We start from the raw sequence: 21155 nt of genomic DNA, 5'->3' as shown, positions 1-21155 counted from the left end.
GCAGAGGCCGTGCAAGAGGAAATAAAACCCATGCGTAAACAGATTGGTGAACACCAGGCATATCTGTCTATGGTAGAGCTAAAAAGTAAGGAAAATAACTTGAGATTGAGGTCAGTTCCAGAACTTGAAAAGGGAGATTTAATCGAATTTTTGACAAAAGAATTTGCAAAATTTTGGCCTTTGGAAGAAGATAAAGATTTTAAAATTGTAAGTGCATTCAGACTTGGAAAGGGAGGGACGATGGCTAAGTCCAGAGACTGCCTGATCTCCCTCAGGAATAAGGCAGAAAGAGATAAGATATTGAGTGCACATATTCAAAAGATCCTTGAAATTCAGGATCTTAAAGTGGAAATCTACAAGGACATCCCAAAATACTTATTGGAACTTAGATCTAACTACGGAGACTTGGTGAAACTACTGAGAAGTAACGGAATCATTTTTAGATGGGAGTTCCCCCAGGGACTATCCTTTACGTTTAGTGGGAAGAAAGTTAAAATCAAAACAGCTGAAGACAAGGAAAAATTTTTGAGTAACTACGGAGAAGACCTTCAGAAAGGGATTGAAGGTGAAGCAAGAGCCTTAGAACTTGGACCATTAGGTTCTGTACCTACACCTTTGGGTTCTGCTGAGCCTGAGAAAGTGATACCACCGCCAAAGGGAGAATAGAACTACTCCAATATGTCTCTGCAACTATTAAGCTGGAATATTCATGGCTTTAACTCCCCGGAGAAAAGGAAGAAGATATTTCACTTATTAAAAAAGGAGCAATTAGACTTAATTTGTCTACAAGAAATGCACGTGATTAGGCTTCATAGGAAAGTTTTAATTAATAAGAGACTGGGTCAAGAATTTATCTCATCAGATAGAGTCAAGAAGAGAGTTGTTATTTATGCAAAAGAAAGCCTATCACCAAAATTTCTCTTCAAAGATGAACAAGGAAGAATCCTGGCAATTGAAATTCAAATACAAGGAGAAAATTTTTTGATTTTGGGAATTTATGCACCAAATGAGGGGAAGTCGGAATTTTACAAGAAGTTGCATGAGACATTGCTGGACTATATGGACTACAACAACATCATTATGATGGGTGACATGAATGGGGTGGTATCCACGAATATGGATAAAGCGCAAAGTCAAAGCATAACAAAAGAGGGCAGGCTACCAAAAACCTTTTTTGAACTAACTGACAATATAGACTTGATTGACATCTGGAGAATAAAGAACTCCCTAGGAAGAGAAGGGACATTCTTCTCTGAAGCCAAAATGACATGGACAAGAATCAACCAAATATGGATAACTAGAGGACTGGCACCTAAGACTAGAAAGGTGGAAATCTGCCCAAAAACCTGCTCCGACCATAACGCAGTGAAGATGGAAATGAGATTAACCTCAACTGGTTCCTTCAGATGGAAGATGAATGACACCTTATTAAGAGACCAAGAGATTGTTAAGAAGGCCCAAAAAAACTTACAGGACTATTTCGAACTAAATTTGAAAACTACAGTGGAAAAAAGAATAATCTGGGATGCAAGCAAAGCGGTCATGAGGGGGTTTCTGATACAGCAGAATGCAATAAAAAAGAGAACCCAAAATGAGAAAAAAGAAAGAATTTTGGAAAAAATAAAAGAAGGAGAGAAAAAATTAAGATCGAAACCAAAGTGACAGGAGATTTTGAGAGAAATTAAATTATATCAAGCACAATATATGAAATTGATAAATCAGGAAGTCGAATGGAAAATTAAACAAATGAGACAAAAGACTTTTGAATTGGCTAATAAGTGTGGGAAACTGCTGGCATGGCAGTTGAAAAAAAGACAGAAGATGAATACGGTTACTAATCTTGAGGTTGAAGGGAGAAACATTCAGAATCCTGTGGAGATTAGAAAATGCTTCCAGAGATATTTTAAACAACTTTATACTCAGGGGCCGCAGAAAGAGACTGATATAGACCAATTTTTAAGAACAAATGGATTACAAGAACTATCTAAAGAAAATAAGACAATATTGAATCTTAAGATAACGGAACAGGAGAGTGAAGGTGCCATTCAGAACATGCAATTGGGCAAATCTCCAGGGCCGGACGGGTTAACCTCCAAATATTACAAGAATTTGAAAGACTATCTAATTCAACCATTAAAGGTGGTGTGTAACGAGATTATGGATGGGAAGAAGGCACCGGAGTCGTGGAAAGAAGCTTTCATCACCCTTATACCAAAATCGGAAGCTGAAAAGACACAACTTAAGAACTACCGTCCCATTTCCCTTTTAAATGTGGATTACAAAATTTTTGCAGATATTTTAGCTAGCAGATTAAAAAGAGTGTTAAATGAAGTGATACACAAAGATCAGGCAGGCTTTCTCCCAGGCAGACATCTGTCTGATAATACAAGGAACATTATTGATATTCTGGAGCTATTACAAACGAACATCAATACAAGAGCAGTTTTGATTTTTATTGATGCGGAGAAGGCCTTTGACAACATCTCTTGGAATTTTATGAAGAAAAATCTTAAGGGAATGGGAGTGGGACGGGGGGTTGAAAATGCTATAGATGCAATCTATTCAGAACAAAAGGCAAAATTGATAGTTAATAATATGGTGTCAGAAGAGTTTAAAATTGAAAAAGGTACACAACAGGGTTGCCCTATCTCTCCATTGCTATTCATTTCGGTCCTGGAGGTGCTCTTGAACATGATTAGGAGGGACCGGTTGATTAAAGGAATTCAGGTCGGAGCTAAACAATATAAACTAAAGGCTTTCGCAGATGACTTGGTTTTGACATTACAGGAGCCGGAATCTAGTACGAAAAGAGTTTTAGAACTGATTCAAGAATTTGGTCAGGTGGCAGGATTTAAATTAAATAAGCAGAAAACTAAGGTTTTGGAGAAAAATTTGACAACAATGGAAAAAGAAAGGTTTCAGAAGGAGACAGGTTTAAATGTGGTGAAGAAAGTGCAATACCTAGGGATAAATATGACGGCCAAAAATTTGAATCTATTTAAAGATAATTACGAGAAATGTTGGTCAGGGGTTAAAAAAGATTTAGAAATTTGGTCAAAATTGAAGCTTTCCTTGTTGGGTCGAATTGCTGCTATAAAGATGAATGTATTGCCAAAAATGTTATTTTTGTTTCAAACTCTGCAGATTGTTGACAGGATGGACTGTTTCGGGGGGGGGGGCAGAGAGACATTTCTAAATTTGTCTGGCAGGGCAAAAAGCCCAGAATAAAATTTAAAATACTGACTGATGCCAAAGAAAGAGGGGGGTTTGCTCTGCCAGACATGAAGTTGTACTATGAATCAGCAGCATTTTGCTGGCTGAAAGATTGGCTACTTCTTGAGAACACTGACATTTTGGATTTGGAAGGGTTTAATAATGTGTTTGGGTGGCATGCATATTTGTGGTACGACAAGGTTAAAGCTCATAAAACATTCAAGAACCATATTGTCAGGAAAGCAGTGTTTAATGTCTGGATAAAATATAAAGATCTACTAGAAAACAAGACCCCAAGGTGGTTGTCACCTATGGAAGCTAAGGCTCTGAAAAAACTCAATATGGAGGCCAAATGGCCAAAATATTGGGAGATAGTAGAACAAGATGGAGACATATTGAGATTGCAGAGTTTTGAGAAATTAAAAGATAAAGTGCGAGACTGGCTACATTACTATCAAATTAGAGAAGTTTTTAATATGGACAAGAAAGTAGGCTTCCAGGTGGAAAAATCGAAACTAGAAACAGAACTGTTAGAACCTAAAACTAAGGTACTTTCAAGAATGTACAACTTGCTGTTAAAGTGGAACACTCAGGATGAAACGGTCAAATCAGCTATGATTAAATGGGCGCAAGACATTGGTCATAATATCATGTTTGCTGACTGGGAACGGTTATGGACCACCGGTGTGAAGTTTACGGCATGTAATGCCTTAAAAGAAAATATTATGAAAATGATATATAGGTGGTACATGACCCCAGTCAAGCTTGCAAAAGTATATCATTTGCCTGATAATAAATGTTGGAAATGTAAGGAAACTGAGGGAACATTCTTTCACCTCTGGTGGACGTGCCCAAAGGTTAAGGCCTTCTGGGAAATGATCTATAATGAACTAAAAAAGGTATTTAAATATACCTTCCTTAAGAAACCAGAGGCCTTCCTTTTGGGCATTGTCGGCCAGAAAGTGTTAAAGAAGGACAGAACTTTCTTTATGTATGCGACAATACCAGCAAGAATACTCATCGCAAAGTACTGGAAGACACAAGATTTACCCACTCTGGAAGAATGGCAGATGCAGGTGATAGACTACATGGAATTGGCAGAAATGACTGGCAGAATCCGAGACCTGGGAGAAGAGTTAGTGGAAGAGGACTGGAAGAAGTTTAAAGACTACTTGCAAAAACATTGTAAAATGTTGGAATGTTAAAATGTTGGAATGTTAAAATGATGCAAGATATAAAGACAATGTGGCATCAGTGACATAGGTAAAAGGAGTATGTAACAAATGTTTCAAAAGACAAGGGTGAAAAAACTAGATTACATTGTGTCAAATGTAAACAAAAGGATATAAAGGGAAGAATTGGCGACACAATGGGTTAAAATCTATAATATAGATCAAGATTTGAAAGAGGTTAAGATATTTGCTGAACATGGTTGTGTAAAAAGGAACACAAAAAAGGGAGATGTGAGGAAGTCAGGAAGAAGGGTTATGAAAACAACAAGTAAAAAATTGGATTTTTATGTCTTTTTTATGTTTCTTTTCTTTTTCTTTATTTCCTATCTTTTTTATGTTTTTTACTGTATTTTTTTGTTTTGTTTGAGTGTGATGATGATATTTCTTTTTAGGATTGATTGGAAGGTTTGTTTTACTGTTTAAAATTTCAATAAATATTTTTATTTTTTTTAAAAATAAACCTTCACTGCCTCTTGAGTTATCATCAGGAGAAGTAAAAGCTGTGGAGGGAAACCCACACAAATCCAGTGGAGTCTCTAAGACGGTTGGATGGTGTCCTGCACACCTCCTTCCAGCCACTCCTGCAGCCAAGCTGGTGCCTAACATACTGCTCTGCTTTCCTTGGGACCATATAAGCCAGGCTGAGAAGGGGGTCTTGTTGTCTAGGCAGCCCTGAACCCCCAAACACACTGCCCAGGCTTGTAGTGCTGCTAACACAGCAGTTTCAGGCCAAGAAATGAGCTCAGACCTATGTATCAAAGTCTCTCCAATGTGAAACAAGGAAAACAGAAGTGCTATTTACATCATATGTCACTGTAAAGGTATTCAAAATATTTGTCTTTTGAAGAAAAGACCACCAATTATCCAATGGCCCCTTCAAAGCTAATGAACATCTTGTGCCTGGAGCTTTTGTGGGCTGCAGGACCAGCTTCTGCCACCATTATCCTTCCAATTGGGATTCAGGCCTCATCATGGGACTGAAATTGCCCTGGTTGCGCTGTTTCCTGGTTCTGCTGGATCTCTCAGCGGCTTTGGAGACCTTTGTCCATGGTGTCCTTCTGGACCCTCTAGGAGAGCTGGGGAAATGGTTATGCAGTGGTTCCCCTCCTTCCTCCTGGGCCGTGTTCAGAAATTGGTGTTGGGGGATGAGTGTTCAGACCCCTGGGCTCTCACTTGTGGGGTGCCTCAGGGCTCCGTCCTCTCCCCCATGCTTTTTAATGTCTATATGAAGTCGCTGGGAGAGATCATCAGGGGGTTTGCGCTGGGTGTTCCCCAGTATGTGGATGTTCCCCAGCTCTTCTTCTCTTTTAAATTGGAACCAGTGAAGGTCCTGTGTGAGTGTCTGGAGGCAGTTGGAGGATGGATGGTGGCTAACAGATTGAGGCTGAATCTTGACAAGACAGAAATACTGTCCCAGGGGGACAGGGGGCAGGCAGGTGTGGGGGACTCCCTGGTCCTGAATGGGGTAACTGTGGCCCTGAAGGACCAGGTGTACAGCCTGGGCGTCATTTTGGACTCACAGCTGTCCATGGAGGTACAGGTCAGTTCTGTGTCCAGGGCAGCTGTCAGCCAGCTCCATCTGGTACGCAGGATGAGACCCTACCAGCCTGCCGACTATTTCACCAGAGTGGTGCATGCTCTGGTGATCTCCCGCTTGGATTACTGCCATGTGATACATGAGGCTACCTTTGGAGGTGACTCGTAAACTGCAACTAATCCAGAATGTGGCAGCTAGACAACAGAATGGGAGCAGCCGCTGAGACAACATAACATCAGTCTGAAAGGATCTTCACTGACTCCCAGTACGTTTCTGAGCACAATTCACATTGTTGGTGATGACCTTTAAATTGCTGTGGTTGCATTTTTCAGGCACAGAATCCTGTTATGCCTTCAGATACAAATTTATTTGCTGAAGAAATTTTTTGCTGTCTCTGAGCGTTTTTTCCTACTCTGCTAATTGTATGTTGGACTTGCTCTGGAGATCATTGTGGAGGAGCAAGATCTGCAACCTAAAGCCCTAAACAGCCTCGGGTATGTAGACCTGAAGGAACGTCTCCACCCCCATCGCTCAGTCTGTAAACTGAGGTCTTCCTTCGAGGGTCTTCTGCTGGTCCCCCCACCCCCATGAGAAGGGAGGTTACAGGGAAGCAGGCAGAGGGCAAGGAAATGGGCAACTATCTGACATTTAGAAGACAGCTGAAGGCAGCCCTGTATCGGGAGGTTTTCAATGTCTGATGTTTTACTGTCTTTTATATGTACTGTAATTTGCCCAGAGTGTCTGGGGAAACCCAGCCAGGTGGGCAGTGTGGAAATACTACAATCATTCTTATTATATTGTGATTCTTTTGTAGTTATTTTTGTAGTTATTTTGGAATTCGTTCTGCAATATCAGCTCACGAAATGTTATGAGGGGAGAAAATCACAGGGATGCTATAAACTGTAATCCCACCCACAACTTCTCATTCACATACAGTCTATGAATTTGAGAAGGTCACACACCTCACCTGTGCTAATACTGGCCTGTATAGGCACACCTTGCATGTAGAGCCTCCAGCCACAGGCAATGTATAGCATGAAAATGGGTCCTTTGACTGGGAAGATTCATGCAATTGCTATCATCAGATGCTGAAGGATTGTATCTCAGCTTGTCAATCACTCTGACACTGCCTACCAAAAATAAGAGGAACAGAAATGCTTTTGAGGCGCAACTTCTAGATCAATCCTGAGAGCCATTCCATGGACTCTGCACCCCTGTTTCTGATGACAGGTGTACATTATCCTCATCCTCAATGAACCAGGCAGTGGAAAAGACAAAGATGGCAGGCTGAGAGAGGAAGAGGTTTCTAGATGCTTCCTGGGTGGGATTGCGGAAACAAAGGGCCGCTTCTCAGAAGGCCTTTCCCCCAGTGGCGTAGCGTGGGTTGTCAGCACCCGGGGCAAGGCAAGTAATTTGCGCCCCCTAACCCGTGGATTTGCGCCCCCTAACCCATGGATTTGCGCCCCCTAACCCTAACCCCCAGATGTTGCGCCCGGTGCGGCCGGCCCCCCCTGCACCCTCCACGCTACGCCACTGCTTTCCCCTCCTCTCTTCTCCTCAGGATTTGAACCCCTGGGTCTGGGCAGGGGCTTATGTGGGCGTGAAGAGGATGGAGCTTGCAGGAAGGAAGGGATAGGTGGACTGGACCCCTCCCCCACTTTCCAGGGATCCCTCTCTGGTAGCCTTGAAGGGGTGGCCGATTCTTGGGTGGGAGGGAGAAGCCAAGGAGGCCCCTCTGGAGATTCCCGGCGGGTGCCACGATGGAGACATCTCCCCAAGGACTGGTCTTCCAGTATCTCTGTATCTCTCTCTCACTCACTCTCTCCCATTGCTGCCCTTCCCCGCCCCAGGGATGCTCCCCCCCCCCGACTTCCTCGACCCCCTACCTCTTTCCCTGAGTCTCACTGCACCCAGAGGCCGCCTTGGCGGGGCTCACCCTCACCCTTCACGCCCCACCTCTCCATCCAGAGGACAACCCCCCCCCCAACACCAGCCACACGGGGGTCTCTATCCAGGCGTCCCTCGCGCCCGTTAACCCATTCATGACCCGCATTAATCCAAGCGGAGCCCACAGGGCTCCAGGGATCCCTGCGTGGGGGAAACGGGGCAAAGGGGCAGTGGCGTAGCGTGGGGGGTGCAGGGGGGCCGGCCGCACCGGGCGCAACATCTGGGGGTTAGGGTTAGGGGGCGCAAATCCACGGGTTAGGGGGCGCAAATCCACGGGTTAGGGGGCGCAAATTACTTGCCTTGCCCCGGGTGCTGACAACCCACGCTACGCCACTGCAAAGGGGCCCTCGTGGGGACTCCCTCCGTTGGCGCCCCATGTCCGCCGCTGCCAAGGCGCAGCACGGGTCCAGGGATCTAGGCCATGCCGACGGGACCCACGAATAGCGCTTTGGGGAGCTGGCGGGGGTCTCTGGGTCCTTCTCCCCCCCCCCGCGACCCCTTTACCTCTTTGTCCTCGCTCCCGATTCTCCTTTCCTTTCCTGCAACATCCACGGGGGGGGGGTCCCTGCCGCCCCTCCTCCCCTTTCCGAAAGCGCACGCCCCTAGAGGTACGGGGCAGAGCAGCAATCCAGCGCAGAAGCTCCACTTCCGGGAGAAGCAGGCAGTTTTTTGGGGGGGCTCATCCCCCCATTCCCGGAATAGAGGTCGGATGGCGAGGAGGAGGAGCAACATATTGGGGAGGGGATTTGGGGTTGTGGGGGCGGGGTGGGAGAAGGATGTGCCGGGAGGGGAGGGGGGATCCCTGCGTGGGGGAAACGGGGCAAGGCGTCCTCGTGGGGACCCCCTCCGTTGGCGCCCCATGTCCGCCGCTGCCAAGGCGCAGCGCGGATGCAGGGATCTAGGCCACGCCGACGGGACGCACGAAAGGCGCTTTGGGGAGCTGGCGCGGCGTCCCTACATGGGTCCTTTTCTGTCCTGTCCTCCCCCCCCCCCCCGCGACCCCTTTACCTCTTTCTCCTCGCTCCCGATTCTCCTTTCCTGCAACATCCACGGGGGGGGGGGTGTCCTGCCCTGCCGCCCCTCCTCCCCTTTCCGAAAGCGCGCGCCCCTAGAGCTACGGCGCAGAGCAGCAATCCGGCGCAGAAGAGCCACTTCCGGGAGAAGCAGACAGTTTGGGAGGTGGACTCACCCCCACCCCTCCATTCCCGGAACAGAAACCGGATTCCGAGGAGGAGGAAGAGGTGCAACGTATGGGACCAATTTGAGGTTGTGAGGGCGGGGTGCGACAATGATGTACCGGAAGGGGAGGAATTTAGTGGGGGGGGGGAGGAAGATTTTCCCCCTCCCCTCTTCTTAGTGGATCAGGAGAGAAGGGAGGGGCTGATCCCGGCAATCCACTTGCAAAGTGGGGTCCCCCACCCCACAATCTAAATGTTACGGAAATGACGGGGAGGGGCACATCTTTAAAGTTAAATATTATAAATATTATACCTGAATGTATCCTTTCAACGTGACAGCTCAGGGAAATTACCTAGCTTTAAAAATAATATAAAATCATCTCCTTTCCCAGTTTCCTCCATTCCAAAGCTATTTTCCCCTTGAAAAAGGACTCCAGGAAGTTCCCAGAGGTGGCAATTGCAGGGCTCATTGTTAGCCAGAGGAAGCCCAATCTCATCACCTGACTCGCCTCAGGCTCCAGACATGCAAAGGAAGTTCTATTGGACTTTTGGGTGGTGGGTACTTAAGACATATTTGTCTATGCTAATCTTATACCTGAGTCTTGCCCTGCCATGTCTGCTTATGCTAATCTTTGGGCATGTTTGCCAAGGTTAAGCCCTCCCCTTCTGTGACATGTCAGTGATGTAGCAATGATGCTGTATTAACTGTATTCTGGGATATGGTGGGAAAGTTTTAAAAGTCCTTGTCACCCCATCCTCGGGGTTCAAATTTGCTCTTTGAACCTATTGCGCAATAAACTTTGGTCTACAACTATTTGCTCCGGTTGGCTGGACTCCTTCCTTTATTCCGCAGGGACCCGCGGGCTCTGCCCGACCAGCTGGGGGACTGAGCAGCCTCGCACCTAGATTTTTCCATAACACTTTATATTGCAAAATCCTTCCTTCCCCAACTCTACGCCACGAGTCGTCCGTCCGTGTTTTAGGTATTGGTGCTCTTCAAACCAGGAAGGGGGGACAGTTATACGACTCCCCAAAACCCCAAGTCCCCACCACACACTCTGACTAAGGCCAGGACAATGACCGTTGACACAGGCACCTTCCATGCACAACAGCAAAGAGGCTCAGAGAAGCAGCCTATACCAGTGTTTCCCAACCACTGTTCCGCGGCACACTAGTGTGCCGCGAGATGTTGCCTGGTGTGCCGCGGGAAAAATTTAAAAAATTGAAAGATTTTTTTTTTAAGTCAAATTTTCGATTGGGGCGCCGTCACTAGATGACCCCTGGGGTTCCCTCCCTCCCTCCCGCTCTGCGCCTCCCTCCTCCTCCTCCTCCTCTGGGGGGGCCCTTCCTGGCTCTCGGCCAAGGCTTGGCGGCTGCCACTCACTCACTCGCTCGCCCACCCGTCCCTCCATCCCTGCACCCGGCCTCTCCCCCTCCGTCCCTGGCGCGGGGGCTGCCAGGATCCGTAGTCCCCTCGCCCTTGGGCTCCGCGCCCGCGCGGGGTGCGCGAACTACGTTTCCCAGCGTGGCCTGGCGGGCCGGGCGTTTTGTTTGAAGCCCGGCCATGGAATGAGCGCAGCGGCGGCGGCCGGGCGGGCAGGGGCTCTTCCGCGCAGACCCCCCGCAGCCTGCCTGCGCCCCCGCAGAGATCAGGCGGCAGGATGGAGCCCGGGGATCCCCGCGGAGGCGGAACGGCGGAGGCGGAGGCTGCCACCCAGGTAGGGCTGCGTCGGGGGTTTTTTATTTTTGCAATGCTGCATCCGCACCGGAGGGGACGCATCGGACCGCGGGGAGACCCCTTGGCGGGCGTGCAAGGCAATGCATGCGTGCAGGCGTTGCATGGAGTGCAGTGCAATGCAATGGCAACGCGGCGCCCTGCATGCATGCATGCAACTTCCAACGGCGCTCCGGACTTGGCAGGTGAGGGGGGTCCCCAGTGGGCGGCAGAGAGAGCCGGGAGGGCGAAGGGGAGCCGGGGGGGAGCAGCGCTGCTCCCCGAGCCGAGCCCGGGGGGAAACTTCGGCGTCGTTGCGCCGGGTGTTGGAAGCGGAGGCTGGCGGGGGCCCCTCACCTGCAAAACGTGGTCGCCTCTCATATATTTCGTGCATTGCATTCATCGCCCGCTTTCTCCTCCAAGAAGCTCCCGGGGGCGCGCGTGGTTCTCCCCGTGTTATCCTCGCAACAACAGCCCTGCGAGGTGGGTCAGGCGAGTGGCCCAAGGGAGCACCCAGGGATTGTCCTGGCCAGGTGGGGTGATTTGAACCCTGCTCTCTGCCCGGTCTTCGTCCTCATTTAGCCCCCACATGTGCATGACTGTGCATGACTGAGGTTTTCCCCCCTCGTCTTGGCTATGGTGTGAGTCTGTGCTGTTAATTAATGGGGTTCTGCCTTCGGAGAAGATGAGCCAGCCCTCAAGGAGGTGATTATGTAATTTGCTAGCAATTCATGTCCCTCCCGGCATGACGCTGCGCGCTGACGTCACGGGGCTGTAATGGTGGTGTGCCTCGAGATTTTTTTCATGAAACAAGTGTGCCTTTGCCCAAAAAAGGTTGGGAAACATTGGCCTATACAATTGTAGCAAGAAGCAGATACCATGAATCGGACTGTTTCCTCCGATTATCCAATACTGTATAGAAAACTATAGAAACGTCAAATAATTGCCAAGTCAACGGTTTGACAGATTTCCTGGGTTCCAACGCCTAATGACTCCTCTGGAATTGGAGAATCCTATTCATAGGCCATAATCCATTAGGAGGCAGGAGGCGATCAAGGGCAGCACATGCCCCAGGCAGAAATCCATCGGGGTGGTGGGTTGAATCCTGATGCATTCAGAGGAGAAGGGGAGGAAAACCTTACAGCTAGGGAGATGTGTAAAAACTATTCTGTTTTTTGGGGGAAGAGGGTAGTTAAAAGGTGTGGGAAACTGGGGTTGTGACAGGGGGGGTGACGGGCTCATGTTTCTAAATTCCAAACACTCCTACTTTGTGACACAATTGTGATGTATGGATGATGCTGTGAAAAAATGTATTGTGGGAAATGGGGAGAGGTCTTAAAAGTTCATGCAACCATATGCAATTGTTGTAAGAATTTTAAGGTCTAGTGTATATAAAATAAATGTTCCAAGCAAGTCTTGTAAACAAAAAATCTGCCCTTTTTCCCTTTTGGGGTATCCAAGAGCCCATATAGAGTCCTTACGTAGGTTCCCTATTGGTAGGAGAAAATAACAGGGGCCAACCAGAGAATATTGAGAAGCAAAGCAGCTAGTAAGCCTGATCTTTATTGATCTGTTGCAACAGGGTCCTCACTCACCACACGCAGGAGGGAGGTGGAACCCAGAACAATGGCACACAAGGCCTTATATAGACATTTTAAATGCCCTGCCCTGGAGCTCAAGACCACCCCTCCATACATCATAAATACATCACAGAAGGGGTGTTAACCCAAGACCACCCCCCAGATACATCATACCTACATCACAGAAAGGGCGGTTTACAGCAGAAATCTGAGTGGTTTGTTTACCTCCTGTCTGCCAGGTTACCTGTTTAATGGTCACTTGATTGGATTGCCTGGGGAGCCTGGCCAGTCTTTTGTGATGATAAATACTTACAGATAGGTAGCTGTGTTGGTCTGCCAGCTCTGGGAGGAAGACCTTTCATTGCCTACAGACAGCCACCCAGTCTTAAACAACTCCTAACCCACAATAATACTACAACCAGACTTAACACGGACACTGGCACCAGAGCCTGCAATAAACCCAGATGCCAACTTTGCTGCCACATATACCCGGACAACACCATTACTGGCCCCAACAACATCACACATACCATCTCGGGACTATTTAATTGCTCATCGTCTAACATTGTGTATGCCATCAAATGCCAACAGTGTCCTTCAGCTCTCTATATTGGACAAACAGGCCAAACCTTACGCCAAAGAATAAACGGACATAAATCTGACATCAAGAATCACAAAACAGAGAAACCAGTAGGAGAACACTTCAATCCCCCAGGACGTTCTATACAAGATCTCAAAGTAGCTGTTTTACTACAAAGGAATTTCAGAAATAGATTGGAAAGAGAAGCTGCTGAATTGCAACTCATTACCAAACTTAAAACAATGGAGAGACCTGGTCTTAACAGAGACATTGGATTCTTATCTCATTATACATGACTAAGCCATTTCTCACCTTCTCACCCCTTGCCTTTTCCTGTAAGACCTATTACAGTCGTTAAGAGTCGTCAACAGGCTCATCTCAGCTGTCCATCTCCGATTCCCACCACCCTTCTGAGTAATACCCCTCCCCACCTTCTCACTATATAGAAGGATCTGGCAACTTCTGTTTCAGTGTATCTGAAGAAGTGTGCATGCACACGAAAGCTTATACCAAGAACTAACTTAGTTGGTCTTTAAGGTGCTACAGGAAGGAATTTTTTTATTTTGATAAATACTTAGTATCTGTGCCAGGTCACAGCCTCACACCCTATTCATATCTTAAATGTGCCCTTAAGACAGGATTTGTGAAGGAAAAGACAATGGGGAGGCTCCTCCCATCTCTGCCTCTCTTTTAAATTGGAACCAGTGAAGGCAGTGAGTTCCCTGTGTGTCTTTCTGAAGGTGGTTGGAGGATGGATGGCAGCTAAGAGATTGAGGTTGAATCCAGACGAGGGAGGCAGGTGTGGGGGAGGCAGGTGTGGGGGACTCCCGGTTCTTGATGGCGTAACAGTGCCCCTAAAGGACCAGGTCATCACCTTTGAGTATAGGTGTCAGTGGCCCTATTCCTCCAGCAGGAGCGATTGTGGGGCTTCCTTGCCCGCTTCCATTCAGCTCCGCCATTCCCAAATGGCAATTCTTCTTCAGCCATTGTGGGAGCAGACGGGCTGGAAGCTGGAGTGGCTTCCCTTTGAGTAGGCTTTGCTTCGCTTTCTGCTGACCTCAGCCTCTTGGATTGTGGCCAGCTTTCCTCTTCCATTTCCCTGAATGCTGAGCAGTGTTGGATGTGTGGGGAAGCGAAATTCACCCCAGAACTTTTCCGCAGGGTTCCCTCCACAGCACAGAAGGATGAGGGGAGAGAGGAACACATACTAATAAACGAACACTCCTATGAATGGAGAGAAGCAGAAAGTGGAGTCCCCTATAGATCAGAATTGGGACTCGTGGATTTTCAACTTGCTCATAAATGATCTAGAGTTAGGAGTGAGCAAGGAGGGGGCAAAGTTTGCTGGTGGCAGTAAATTGTCCAGGGTTGTTCAAACAAAGAGAGATTGCAAGGAGAACCTAAAAGAGCTCTCCAAACCGGGTGAATGGGCTGAAAATACAGTTCATTGTCAAAGAGATTAAAGTGATGCATGTTGGGGGGCAGAGAAACACCCTCTTAATATCATGTGCAGAATCATGGGGTATGAACCGGGTTTCTTTGTGTGCTCTAGGAGACCAGGGGAAAGGGGAGCTGGTTGCAGCAGGAGGGGGGGAGGTCTCTCTGGATGCTTCAGTAGTCGGCCTCCTCTGGGTCTCCTGGCCCCCTCCTCTCCTCCATCTTGAGCCTGAACTGCTCTCTGCCCCAGCCTCTTCCTGCTCACCAAACCCTGTTTACTCCTAAACTTGCAACACCTCCCCTCCCATTCTGCTCAATTTCCTCCCTCTTTCTGCTCATTACCATCCCACCACCAGTCCCCAGGATCTGAGCCTTCTTCCTTTGTGGGTCCCCCAGACTGGTGTCTCCCCCCCCCCGAACCCAGCCAGTCCATGACAGCAAAAGCAACCATAGCAGTAAAATCAGTATGATAGTAATATGCACTCTGGTCCTCTGGTAGCAAAACTCCCTAGTAGCATGACTGAATAGTACTATCTTCTCCAAACCCCAGAATAAGCAGGAGCTCTGGGGTTGCCCCATGGGGTTCATGAGTGAAGATGGGACCCACCAGGAGACTTCCCTCGTACCTGCAGCCCCTCCTTCCCCCTCTTGAAATTAGGCTTGGGGGAAAATCTCCCATTCAATTTCAGTATTTCAAGTTTTCTTCAAAACGCACAGGAGGCAGGGATGAAGTTCTGGAGAAGAAGAAGTGTTTGGAGATCATGCAGAGTTTGCGGCAAAAACAGTCTTGCATGTTTGAGTAGAGCAACTCCAGGGCATGAGCTAAGTATAACCGGAGTACGGGCCACGTGTAGAGCAAGTCCCACACTGACGTCAAAAACACACAAAGAGGCAGCAGGACTTCTTCAGTAATACTTTACTAAGCCTTCAAAACATACAGTTCTCACAGGGTCCCCAGTGAGGCATAAAACTTAGCTCCTGAGAGCAGATCCAGTTTCAGCAGTAAAAAAATTTAGCAGACGGGAAATCTAAGTCAGGCACACACACCGGCAGAAGGGAGCAAGGGAGGAAAGAGGCTGGAAGGACATAGAGCAATGTGTTTTGTCAGGGAATGGTCTGAAGCCAAATATGGGGGAATCCATTCTCAAGCAGGTTAGCTTTCCTCAGAAGAGGAGCTGGAGGGGGAGAAACGGCCCCCCTCGTTTCCAGTGGTCTCAGAAGCAGGGAGAGACACAGACACAGAGCAGATTAGACAGGAGTTACCTAGTTGGAGAGAATGACAAGAGAAACAGACTCAGCTGGCCCTGAAGCAGGAAGACAGATTTCCTCTGAGTGGAACATGTCCCGTGCTCCATACATTTAAATGGGTTCTCCCTTGTGAGACTCCCTAGGTGTTTCCTAAACACTCCATTATAACTAAAGCACTTTCTGTAATCCTTCCATTTAAACTGCTTCTCCTCTTTGAGGTTGTTGATGGTTTGTAGGATGGCAACTATTAAAGTTCTTCCTGTGCATGTCTGTTGATGTTCCACTAGGACTGAAACTCTTATCGCCTTTGCTGACATTAATATGGTTTGTCTCTTGTGTGAGTTTGTTGATGAAAATCAAGGATTCCACTCTGCCTGCAGCTCCTTCCACACTCCATACATTTAAATGGTTTCTCCAATGTAAGTCTGCTGATGTTTTCTTAGATTTCCACTCCGATCAAAGATCTTTCCACACTCCATACATTTATATGGTTTCTCTCCTGTGTGAGTCTGTTGATGTCTTCTAAGGGTTCCATTATCACTAAAGCTCTTTCCACACTCCATACATTTAAATGGTTTCTCCCGTGTGAGTCTGTTGATGTTTTCTGTGGGTTCTACTATCACTAAAGCTCTTTCCGCACTCCATACATTTAAATGGTTTCTCCCCTCTGTGAGTCCATTGATGTCTTCTAAGATTTCCACTATCACTAAAGCTCTTTCCGCACTCCATGCATTTATATGGTTTCTCCCCTGTGTGAGTCCGTTGATGTTTTCTAAGGGATCCACTATGGCTAAAACTCTTCCCGCACTCCATACATTTATATGGTTTCTCCCCTGTGTGAGTCCGTTGATGTTTTCTAAGGGATCCACTATGACTAAAACTCTTCCCACACTCCATACATTTATATGGTTTTTCACCCGTGTGAGTCCGTTGATGTATATAGAGGTGTCCACTCTGACTGAAACTCTTTCCACACTCCATACATTTATATGGTTTCTCTCCTTTGTGAGTCTGTTGATGTCTTCGGAGGGTTGCATTGAAACTGAAGCTTTTTCCACACTCCATGCATTTAAATGGTTTCTCCCCTGTGTGAGTCCGTTGATGTTTTTTAAGGGTTCCATTAACACTGAAGCACTTTCCACACTCCATGCATTTAAATGGTTTCTCCCCTGTGTGAATCCACTGGTGTAATTTAAGGTCTCCATTCTGACTGAAGCTCTTTCCGCACTCCATACATTTAAATGGTTTCTCCCCTATGTGAGTCCATTGATGTCTTCTAAGATTTCCACTCGTACTGAAGCTCTTTCCACACTCCATACATTTAAATGGTTTCTCCCCTGTGTGAGTCCGTTGATGTGTATTGCGGTGTCCACTGTTACTGAAGCTCTTTCCACACTCCATACATTTATATGGTTTCTCCCCTGTGTGTGTCCATTGATGCATATTTAGGTGTCCACTCCGACTGAAACTTTTCCAACACTCCATAACTTTAAGTGGTTTCTTCCCTGTTGGAGGTCGTTGATGTGAACTATGTGTGCTCATTCAATGACGCATATTCCACATTTCACACATTTTAATTTCTATTCCTAATGAAACCAAAGGTGACTCATCCCCTGGAGTTCTGACATCTTCTTCAGTGTGGGAGGAACGGAAATCCTGTTTGGGTTTCAAGGAAGAGAACTAAGGGAAAGAGAATGCATCAAGCTCCATTAGCACCTTCTCCTATTTCAACGTCTCCTACATTCCCTCACCTCCTACCCATGTTCCCAATTTTTAGGAAATGAAGTTGCAATGTCATCAAATGATAGTAATTCATCAGCAACTTTCATAATCCTCAATCAATATTCATAAAGCATCTTGATTTTTTAAAAAATGATGTGCTGTCTCATCTTGTGCCCGTCTTCTGACGCAGGACTATCCTAAAACGACACTGAAAAGCAGGATATTCAAGGCAAATAGATAAACTGTACTTGGTGGAAAGTGTAGTACCTTGAAAATGTAGTAATGATTCACTAATGGCCTGAAGTTGTGTTATTTCTGGGGACATGAATTTATTCCTGTTCTGTCTTAAAGATCATAATCATACAATCTCATGGGGTGTTAGGGGAGCGTTAGTACCTTTGGTGGGGGACATGTTGTCCACCTTCTGGGGTAATCTACCCACCATTGGTCCCCACCCTGCACTCAGCTCTCACCTGTGGCTTCCAGAAACTGCCAGGATGGAATAGGGACCACAATCCCAGGAACAGCTTCAACCGGCAGGCTAAAGCAGGTGAGGATAGATGACGGGTCTCAAATCCTTGGTGTATTAGGGAATTCTGTTGCAGGTGAAGGCAGGCCCTGGTGGATGGAGAGGATGAGAACAACAGTGAATCCCACAGTCAAGAAGGCAGATTCTGCCCATTCTGCAGAGGAAAGTGAGGGCAGATGGGGCTGATCAACCAGGGAAGGGAACCCTTCGAGAAGGAAAACTCTGGTCATAATACTTTGGTACACTCCCTCTTGAGTTAGCTTCAGGAGAAGAAAAAGGTGCGGAGAAAAACCTACACAAATCCAGAGTGGACTCTCTAAGGCGGTTGGATGGTGCCCTGCACACCTCCTTCCAGCCACTACTGCAGCCAAGCTGATGCCTAACGTACTGCTCTGCTTTCCTTGGGACCATATAAGCCAGGCTGAGAAGGGGGTCTTGTCTAGGAAGCCCTGAACCCCCAAACACACTGTCCAGCCAGTGCTGCTAACACAGCAGTTTCAGGGGGAGCGATGAACTCAGACCTGTGTATCAAAGTCTCTCCAATGTGGAACAAGGAAAACAGAAGTGCTGTTTATATCATACATCAATTTAAAAGTATTCAGATTATTTGTCTTTTGAAGAAAAGACCACCAAGTATCGTATGGCCCCTTCAAACCTAATGAAAGTCTTGTGCCTGGAGCTTTTGGGGGTGCAGGACCAGGAAAGCTTCTTCCATCATTATCCTTCCAATCCGGATTCAGGCCTCATCATGGAACTGAAACTACCCTGGTTGCTGTGACTGATGATCTCCGATGGTCTAGAGGCTTAGAGGAAAAGCTGTTTCCTGGTTCTGCTGGATCTCTCAGCGGCTTTGGAGACCTTTGACCATGGTATCCTTCTGAACCCTCTAGGGGAGCTGGGGGGGGGGGGTCAGACACTTCACCTGTGCTAATACTGGCAGTCTTTGGCCTGTATAGGCACACCCTGTATGTAGAGCCTCCAGCCACAGTCTATCATGAAAATGGGTCCCTTGATTGGGAAGATTTATGCAATGGCTATCATTGGATGCTGATGGGTTGTATCTCAGCTTGTCAGTCACTCTGACACTGCCTTCAAAGAATAAGAGGAACAGAAATGCTTTTGAGGTGCAACGTCTATATCAAGCCTGAGAGCCGTTCATGGACTCTGGACCCCTGTTTCTGATGACAGGTGTACACTATCGTCATCCTCAATGAACCAGGCAGTGGAAAAGACACTTAAGGATGGAAGCCTGAGAGAGAGGAAAAGATTTCTGTCTGCTTCTTAGGTGGGATTGAGGAAACAAAGAGCCGCTTCCAAGAAGCCCCTCCCCTCCTCTCTTCCTCTTGGGATTTCCTCTCCTCTCCAGGGGGACCAATGGTTGGACTTGGCAGAACCGCTGTATCTGCCATTAATTTGATTTTGAATTGATATTAGAACGAATTGATTTTAGAATGCATTTTAATTAATTGCTTGTGATTTTATGTAAACTGTGATACTTTTATTGTTGTAAGCCGCTCTTAGCCCAGCTTCGGCTGGGAAGGGCAGGATATAAATTATTATTATTATTATTATTATTATTATTATTATTATTATTATTTGGACACGTCAGGGGCTTATGGGGTGGGAATTGGGTGGAGCTTGCAGGAAAGAAGTTGTGTCTTGTTAAAGGAGAAATCTGAGGGCTCCCTTGGACAAAAAACAAGAACAGCAGCCAGGAATACCAGAGCAAAAGAGCAGCCAGTAGGCTTGGTCTTTATTGAAGACTGTCGTGACAGGACTCCCACCTGCCACCAGGAGGAACAAGATGGAAGCCCCAAACAAAAGAGAACCCAAACTTTATTAGCTGCTACAATAAACGAAAATCTCCCATTATTCCCTTATGCGGGACACAAGAGCCCTCATAGAGTCCTTTGTAGGTTCTCCATCGGTCGGAGGAAAAACAGAGGCCAACCAGAGAATATTGAGAAGCAAAGCAGCTTGTAAGCCTGATCTTTATTGAAGTGTTCCAACAGGGTCTCCCCTCACACGCAGGAGAGGAGAAGGACCCCGAACCAAGGTGTGTCTGCCCTTATATAGACATTTTAAATTGCCCACCTTGGAGTCGAAGACCACCCCCAGAAACATCATAACTACTTCACAGAAAGGGCGGGCTAAAGCAGAAATCTGAGGGGGTTGTTTACCTCCTGTCTGGCAAGTTACCTGTTAACGCTTACTGGATTGATACCCTGGGGAGCCTGGCCAGTCTTTTGTAATGACAAGTACTTAGTTCCTGAGCCAGATCACAGGCTCACACCCTATTCATACACAGATATACCCTTAAGACAGGAATTGTGAAGGAAGAGGCAATGGGGAGGCTGCTCCATTTGACCTTGCAGAGAAAACACCTGGTCAGCCTGGGAGTCAAAATGGCTCCATGGCTGCTCTCCTGTGCAGGTTCAGACATGGGGCCTATATATCTATGTACGTGTTTGCCTGGTACATTTATGAACCTTCATTATATACATAAGACCTTAATTTATTTATTTCACTGCTAATCCCAATGTTACACCCCCAAACTACATCATGGTTACATCATGGAAGGGGAGGTCTGGTGGCAGTAATCTGAGCATCCTGGACCCTGCCCCATAGTTCCCCTTGCCCTCCACCAAACACCCATCGAGTGTAACAAAAGAGATATTTACATTTCACTGCTAGGAGCAGAAGTGCATCAGTAGGCAGAGCAGAACGAGGGGGAAGTGCAAAAAAATACGACCACCACGTGGCCTGACTTATGCCCCCCCCCCCAACAAGAAAGGAATCGGCTGCCATGCGGCCTACAGCTGGAGGGTGGCGGATGGCGGGGGCAAGGGAGCCATGCCTCCCCCCCCCACTACAAAAAAACAAGAAGGCCACCCTGGCGGCCTAGCTGGCCCCCCGCCCAGAAAGAAAAGTCAAAAAAATACAGCCTAGCCTGGCAGAGGGGCCATGCCCCTTCCAATCAGGCCAGAACTTACCTTAATCCGGCCGCCAGGACACGCTCCTGAGGATCCTGATCCCTGAAGGAAGAAAACCAAAAGAGGCTTGGACAAAGGGGTCGGCCTCTTTTCTTTGGCCTTTGCCCCGCCCCGGGCCAGCCAGCCATTGTCCTCCCTGACCTGTTTCCCAGCCAAGTTAATCCCACCCTTTTGTCTTCATCCGACTACCTGTCTGGCACTCCCCCCCCACACACACACCTATACATAAATTCCTGCAACAGTCT

At 47.2% G+C, this 21155-nt stretch overlaps 3 protein-coding genes and 1 long non-coding RNA gene across 10 annotated transcripts in view; 1 reads left to right on the top strand and 3 right to left on the bottom strand.

The window, feature by feature from the left end:
• The window catches only part of LOC310686994 (uncharacterized protein), a 74656-nt gene that overhangs the window by 14412 nt on the left and 39089 nt on the right, over positions 1-21155 (bottom strand). Inside the window, exons 6-7 of one of the 3 annotated variants that reach the window (XM_083461598.1) lie at positions 20911-20952; positions 18840-19006 (exon numbers count right to left, since the gene is read on the bottom strand). In XM_083461598.1, the coding sequence (XP_083317724.1) occupies positions 18992-19006; positions 20911-20952 (57 nt within the window). In that variant the 3' untranslated portion in view covers positions 18840-18991. Of the gene's footprint in view, positions 1-17356; positions 17586-18839; positions 19007-20910; positions 20953-21155 lie in introns of those variants that run through there. The other 2 variants (XR_014516136.1, XM_083461599.1) reach the window with 2 other exon arrangements.
• LOC310686847 (uncharacterized protein) overlaps positions 1-21155 on the bottom strand; it is a 46363-nt gene that overhangs the window by 5597 nt on the left and 19611 nt on the right. Inside the window, exons 1-2 of one of the 5 annotated variants that reach the window (XM_083461202.1) lie at positions 8434-8612; positions 6950-7112 (exon numbers count right to left, since the gene is read on the bottom strand). The exons of 1 other annotated variant lie outside the window; for it this stretch is intronic. The gene's annotated coding sequence lies outside the window, so the exon portion shown is untranslated. Of the gene's footprint in view, positions 1-6944; positions 7113-8433; positions 8613-21155 lie in introns of those variants that run through there. 3 more of the 5 variants (XR_014516126.1, XM_083461203.1, XM_083461201.1) reach the window with 3 other exon arrangements.
• On the top strand, positions 9051-9921 carry LOC310687105. The gene is made up of 2 exons (XR_014516224.1): positions 9051-9177; positions 9500-9921. It is a non-coding gene; the product is annotated as an uncharacterized lncRNA (long non-coding RNA).
• LOC310686976 (uncharacterized protein) lies at positions 12152-17151 on the bottom strand (the record flags this gene model as incomplete). Its single annotated transcript, XM_083461562.1, has 2 exons — positions 12152-12709; positions 13556-17151. The coding sequence occupies one exon, from the start codon at positions 17149-17151 to the stop codon at positions 16234-16236; it is 918 nt and encodes a 305-aa protein (XP_083317688.1). The 3' UTR covers positions 12152-12709; positions 13556-16233.

This window comes from Podarcis liolepis (genome assembly GCF_965112155.1).
Source record: "Podarcis liolepis genome assembly, chromosome: 10".
NCBI classification, from domain to species: Eukaryota; Metazoa; Chordata; class Lepidosauria; order Squamata; family Lacertidae; genus Podarcis; species Podarcis liolepis.
This window is presented reverse-complemented; position numbering and strand designations above follow the sequence as displayed.